General features: G+C 44.0%; 1 protein-coding gene across 1 annotated transcript in view; it reads right to left on the bottom strand.

Annotated features, from left to right (window-relative positions):
• Nucleotides 1–607: 607 nt before the first annotated feature.
• The window catches only part of itpka (inositol-trisphosphate 3-kinase A), a 50,648-nt gene continuing 45,255 nt past the window's right edge, over nt 608–6,000 (bottom strand). The window contains exon 7 of the mRNA XM_028821254.2: nt 608–2,522. Coding sequence (XP_028677087.1) covers nt 2,319–2,522 — 204 coding nt within the window. The 3' untranslated portion in view covers nt 608–2,318. The remainder of the gene's footprint in view (nt 2,523–6,000) is intronic.

Raw genomic sequence — 6,000 nt, 5'->3', positions numbered from 1 at the left:
AGTTCAATCCCCACCACTACTCACTGTGTGACCCTGAGTTTTACTTATAGAAAATAAGAAAAATGCCTTAAAGCGCCCCAGGATAAAATTTGCTCAGGAATAGCATGACACAGAAAATTGAGTTAACGTGTTACCGGCGCAGGTCACATAGCCTTTCAGTGTTCTAAAAAAAGAAAACTGCATGCATTTTAATCACCATGGGGTGGTCTTCACTATAAAGAGATGTATACAAAACACAATTAGCCCCTAAGGCATCAGAATGTAAAGCACAGGGTTTATGGTTCAAACCCCCCCACAGATTTGGGGTAAAACTCAAGCGACAGTGCTGACACTGTAGAAATGTCACCGCCATCACTGCATTTTACAGGGAGGATGCTATAGAAAGTACAATTTGCTGGCAGGCAGTGTGGCTTCAGAACGTAAAACACAAGAACACATGTTCAGTTCCCCCTACTTCTCCCATGCAAGTCACTTAAAAATCATAAATCCAAATGTTAGTTTAAGTCACTTTTGAAAACAAATCTTAAATAACCAGATGTAAACAAGTGAGAGGAGACACAAACAATGAAAGAGCAGTTCAGAGCCCTTGGGGACTTCCTGTCTGGATCAGATCTTCTGGTCGATTATGGCAGCTTGTGAAGACACAGACCTGCTCTGTCTGGCAGCACACTCAGTCAGAAGTGCCAGCATGGGCTCAGTCCTGACACTAGGTGTCACTGTGGCTCTCAGGACATCACTGGGTTCATCTGTGACGCACTGAGCTGCTGCCACCAGGGGTCCCTGTCAGGAGAGCCTTTTATTGACCCTTTTGTTTTTTTGGAATGCTGTGAAGGCAAAATCTTTAGTAAAAAGTAAAGCTGCAAATGGAGTGTCTAAGGAAGATGATCTGGCTGTTCCTCAAATCTAAAAAGTGATGCATCTACATTAGAACCAATATACAGAATAATGCAAACATTTTTAAATAAAAAGAAATATAAACAATAAATAGAAAGGAAAAAAGTCAGAGGAGTAAAAATAGTCATAAGGGAAAGTGAGTCATCTTAGTGTTTTACTGTGTACTGTAAACATATTGTGTGGTATTTTAAAAAGGCATGCAGCACAAACCTTGTTGGTTAACATGGAACGTGTTGATAAAAAATGTTAATGAAATTGACTAAAACTAAAACTGTGAACCTTCTCATAGTCACTGTTGGCTGCGGTCAGTACATCTGCACCTGTCGCGGTTGCCCTGTGGTGTCGGATGGGTGCACAATGCTCGAGTCTGCACGTTCTTCCAGTGCCTATGTGGCTCTTTATCTGCGTCGTCCACCCATACCCTTTGTAGGTTAGGTCAAGTGAAATCTCCAAAGCAATCGAGTGTACCCTGGTGCTCCAAGCAGGCCGCGTCCCCATCACAAGATGAAAGCGCATTCAATAAATGGATGGAAACCCCACTAAAAATCCAGAGGTCCACGTTCAAAACCTGCCCTGAGTTCATGTGCAGTCCACAGTGTTTCTGTGACTTTTCTCTGAATGCTTCAGCTTTCTCCCAAACTCCAGATATGAAGAGAAGGCAAGGATGAGTAAAATAAATGAGATACAAGGAAATAAAAGAAAGAAAGCCTGAAGTGGGAAGACCAAAGAATTTTGAAATGACACAATTAAGGGAAAACTGAAACAAATCTCTTAAAGAAAAACTCACACACTGTAGCTAGCTATCTGCAATCAGGGCTAGAAACACGGGAAGGATGCATTCACTAGACTTGGTAAACCGGGCATTCATGCCCAAAGAGACAACTGCATCTGCCCAGTGGAGCGATGGATGGAATGGGGGTGGAGAGAGAGAGAGACAGAATCAGGGCAACTCACATTCCTCCACACATGAAAATATAAATGAGATTGGGCACTGGGGTGGGCAGCACTGCCCCAGGTACCAGCGACATTAGCTGAGTGGCCAAGCTAACCTCAGATTGTCCACACTAAAGAAAACAACATTCACAAGAGGCACGGCCCACTGACACTAGAAGAAGGGCAGGTACAGGTGGGCTACACCCAGCTTTTCCAGTCGTATTTGCAGCGCCAATAATGAAAGGCCAGGGTGTGCCATTGTAATTCTTGAAGAATTCCCCTTGGGCTCTTTACCTTTGTCGTCATAGTCAGCCTGGACCAAACAGTTGCTGCCCCAACAAAAGTCAAAAAAGCAGAAGTCTCCCCAATGAAGACCAGTTGACACCTAACAGGTAGCTATTGAGGAGTGTCAGTGTCCACTTTTTGAGTGTTTCTGCTCCCTGTTGTCAGTGCAGTCATGCAAAGTGTGCATGTCCATCTGATCCAGTCATTCATTCATTCACTATATCTGTGATTAAGTTGACCATGTTGTCAAGACCCCAAAGGTAGCCATCCTCACGATTTCCTTCACACCAGGGGACACAGTGGTCCAGGGTCTGGCCATCTGGAAGCAGTGTGGTTTTTCCAAAATCGATGAGCCACACGCGCACCAGCTCCTTGTGATCATGGATGAACAGCAGTGAGCTCCCGATGACCTACAAAGAGGAATCCAGAAAAGTCAAGCGTCACACACAAACGAAATTGATCTTTGACTCAACAGACGAGGGCTATGAACACAAAGGTGACCTGTGATGCCCAGGCCTGGCCTGGTCCTTGATGATATCTGCTTTATGACCCTGGCATGGAGAAGCAGGTGCTAGGATGTTTAATAACCCCCTTTATAGGCATTAATATAATAGGAATCTGATAAGCCCTCGTGGCAAAATGAATTTGGGATATCTCTAAATGAAGCCCATACATCTCAACCCCTTTTGATTAACAGCAATGCCTTTTAAATGACTAATCTTTAAACGATCATTATTCACCCGCCTCAGCTAGTTTTAATCGTTTAGACATCTTAGCTCACTGATAGACATCTTCATTTGTATTCCATGGATTGCTGCAGTGTTTAAGAGATTCTGAAATACTTAAGATAGCTATAAAATATTTTCAAAGACCGCCTTCACTTAAAAGTACTGTATGTAGACCAACAGGTTGAGCCTGTGTTCCTAACTAGTCATTTGAATACGTTAAAGCAAGTAAGCAAGCTTGATAGTATATATAGTGCCTTTCTATGGTGAACACCGTACCAAGTATAATATTAAAACATCATACATTTCAAACAGTGCTGAGTGTCAAGGCCCACTGCTGCCTCTCAGCTACAGGTGGCCAGGTTCACATCCCTTACCAGTGTAGACTTTGCACATTCTCCCCGTGTCAAGCTCGTTTCTTGCTCTCACTATTCTGGTTTCCTCCCATATCTCCATGATTGTTAAGTGGTGGCCCTGTGAGTGTATGCCCCATGATGGACTGGCACCCTCTCCAGGGTTTGTGTATAAATTACTGACCGATTAGGCCTGAGGACCATGTAACCTCGAATTGAACCAAGTATGAAAAAGAATGGAGCAGTCTGGTTTTACACCTAAGAAGTCTGCCATTGAGCGCATCCTGGCACTGAGGGTTCTCATGGGGCGCAAACGGGAATATCAGCAGAGTTTATTTACAGCCTTTGTTGATTTTCATAAAGTGTTAGACTCAGTTGATCGAGCTGCCCTCTGGGATATCCTAAGACTTGGTGAGATCCCCCCCAAAGTCGCTGGATATCATGGCCAGCATGTAAAGCGACTGTGGGGCATCTGTTGGTGAAGAAGATTCACTGATCTTGATTTTCCCGACAACGCTGTGATCTCCATGGAGTCAATAGAGGCTGAGCAAGAAGTCCGAGTGTCTGGGCTTGCGAGTGTCCTGATAAAAAACAAGATCCAGGTCTTTAATGACCTCTTAGGCACAGCCATCAGCAGTGTGTCTGTCTGTGGAGAGAGTATCGACCTCGGCTAGAGGTTTACTTTCCTCGGCAGCAACATTCATGTCTCAGGTGAGCTTTCCTATGAAGTCAGTAGATGGCTTAGGAGAACATGGGAGGTCATGAGGTTGCTGGACACTGGTGTGTGGCGCTCCTGATATCTACGCAAAAGTCTTTACAGTCCTGGTGCGTCCTGTTTTGCAATACGGTTTGGCAGACCCTATCTATCCCTATCTAGTGAAATGAAGACGGGACTCCTTCAGTACTGTGTCTCTTTGGAGAATTCTTGGGTACCACTGGTTTGCCTTTGTGGCGAATGTGCAGGTGCTCAGAGTCCTGAACGAGGAAAATTACCTGCACTGTGTGGAAGCGTCAGTTATGGCATTATGGCCATGTGGCACGATTCCCCGAGGGAGATTCGGCTCACAGGATCCTCATTGTTGAGGACCCAAACGGCTGGATCAGGCCAAGGAGATGCCCATACAACACTTGTCTACAGAAGATAGATGGACATTTCTGGAGGGTGTCTGCCTGGGGGGTTGCCAACCAGGATCCTGAGCTGTTTGTTTGTGTGGTGGTGGCAGCAATGTGCTGTATCAGTGCATGCCCCCTGACTTGACTGATATAAAAATACTTCTTTTTATTAATATTGCCAAGATGGAAAAAAACACATATGATGGCAGGATGCTCAAGAATAACTGTAGAATCTGTCACAAATTATTTGTATAAATAAAATTAAAATAAGTAATCACTACTGGTTCATTTATTAAGTTATTTTTCTCAGAAGTCTTTCACATTTTCAATTTTGTTGGCCGTTCTTAGTGTCTACTGGAGAAGCTCATTCTGTTGGAGCCAGTCATAATACCCCAGATTATAACCTTTTTACATATGTTACTTGTACAGAAAGATACACTTAATCCAACTCCACACCTCACCCCACCCCATACCACTGCCCATAGATACCCACTGCACGTGAAACCCAACTTGCATGTGTTACTGACATGGCCTTCTCTTTCATGTGGATACACGACTGACTCGAGGAGAACGTGCAAACTACTAACAGGCAGCGGTAGGCCAGAATTCAAGCCCAGTCTCCTGGAGCTAGAAGCACTAAGCGCTGTGTCACCATGCTGTCTTTACTAAAATGTGAATTAAAGCAGAAGACCTAAAACAATCTTGCCAGTTGGCCAAGGTTATAAAGATCCCAGACTGTCAAACTGAGTGAAAGGCCTCTTTACATGCAGATCAGACATTACTGTACAATCAAAGAGTGTTGGCCAATGAAAAATGTATTTGGATTAATTTGTACTTTTTTCTTCCTTAAATTTAAATACAGGAAACTTGTTGACAGTGCTTGAGTGCTGAGGTTAGTGCATCAACTCACATCAGAATCAACACTGAGCAGCCTTTGCCATCCTAAGTCCTCACTTGGCTTCACCACACTGGCTCTTTCATTCTCTGGACCCTGATTCTCTCCTGAAAATGACTCCTCTCTGAGAAAGGGTGCAAGATTTGATGGTGTCTGGGTCTTTAGCCCACTTTGATTTGTGATTTGATATGTGTATGACATCAAGTAGCGATGGTGGGAGGGTTGTTGGGTCGCTCTTGGAGTTTCAAGCTCATTGATATACAGTCGTCCATATATAAATCGAGCAGCTTTTGGAATAAATAGAAGAACAGGCTTGATATGCTGTCTTGGCACAGCATAGCAGAAGCGTAACCCTTCAAAGCCCCTCCCTCCCAATGCCACTGGCTCTGACTGGGCTTGTCTACTATGCCTACTCAGTATGAATCTGTGCCAACTCCCATTGTCCACGCTCCCTGAATAAAGTCACACGGCCTCCTGAACGTAGGACTTGCTTGCTTTGGATTTTGATCTCCTCCCTGCCTGACTGTTTGACTTTGTCTTCTCCAGGCCTTTCCAGTGCTGCTCCTCCCTTGTTTATACAGGGCCTTGTTTTACACCTTTTGTCACAGACATCATGGATTGCTTGATTTTATAAATAGTTCTCCGTAAACCAGAGGCTTATTGATTAGATAAGAGCCTCAGGAAGCAATATTACAATAATATCAGAAAAGCCATTTCAATGGGGTGGTGCAATAAAAATGGCAGATGTTAGTTAAACAGTCCAACTTAAACTTAGAAGTTAATACATTTTCTTTCTAGCCAC

Source organism: Erpetoichthys calabaricus, chromosome 16 (assembly GCF_900747795.2).
Source record: "Erpetoichthys calabaricus chromosome 16, fErpCal1.3, whole genome shotgun sequence".
Classification (NCBI taxonomy): domain Eukaryota; kingdom Metazoa; phylum Chordata; class Cladistia; order Polypteriformes; family Polypteridae; genus Erpetoichthys; species Erpetoichthys calabaricus.
The sequence above is the reverse complement of the archived record's forward strand: the minus strand, read 5'-3'. Positions and strand labels throughout refer to the sequence as shown.